The 531-nt window shown below is 57.8% G+C and overlaps 1 protein-coding gene across 1 annotated transcript; it reads right to left on the reverse strand.

Moving 5' to 3' along the window:
- Positions 1 to 104: 104 nt before the first annotated feature.
- SDRG_12985 (hypothetical protein) lies at positions 105 to 482 on the reverse strand (the record flags this gene model as incomplete). Its single annotated transcript, XM_008619068.1, has 3 exons — positions 105 to 230; positions 276 to 360; positions 418 to 482. The coding sequence occupies 3 exons, from the start codon at positions 480 to 482 to the stop codon at positions 105 to 107; spliced, it is 276 nt and encodes a 91-aa protein (XP_008617290.1).
- Between the last annotated feature and the right edge of the window lie 49 nt (positions 483 to 531).

Genomic DNA, 531 nt, shown 5'->3' on the forward strand with positions numbered 1-531 from the left:
GCGTGAGGGCGACGCCAGCAGCGCTTGCACCAACGCCATTTGGCCGTGCTGACACGCAAAGAGCAGCGGTGTCAGCCCATTGCTCTAGCAACAATCATGGCATCTCATAGCCTTTGACCTAGAAAGAATACCATGACGGTATTGCCGTCGGCGCCAAAGTCGCAAAAGAAGCGCAGTGCGAGGTCGTACTCGTAGGCCAATAGCGCGACGCTCGCTGGCGTGTCGCCAGCCTACTCAGATGCTTGTCTCTGCTCGGTGCAGACAATAATGTCTACCGTATTGAGCACGCTGACGTTGTCATCGAGAAGTGCCTCGACCAGCGACGTCCAGCCGCGCTGGCTGGCCAGGTGCAGTGCCGTGCTGCCATTCTAGTACATCGAAATAGGGTTAGGGTTCCATCGAGAATGCCATCGAGACCGCGTCGGGCGCGTCACGCCGCAAATGGGGCTCGCGAAGAAGACGTTGCGCGATGCTGTCGTCATCACGCTCGCAAATGGCTTGGTGCAGTGGTGGTGTGCCGTTCTAGATAAT

Source organism: Saprolegnia diclina (assembly GCF_000281045.1).
Source record: "Saprolegnia diclina VS20 unplaced genomic scaffold supercont1.54, whole genome shotgun sequence".
Taxonomy (NCBI): Eukaryota; Oomycota; class Saprolegniomycetes; order Saprolegniales; family Saprolegniaceae; genus Saprolegnia; species Saprolegnia diclina.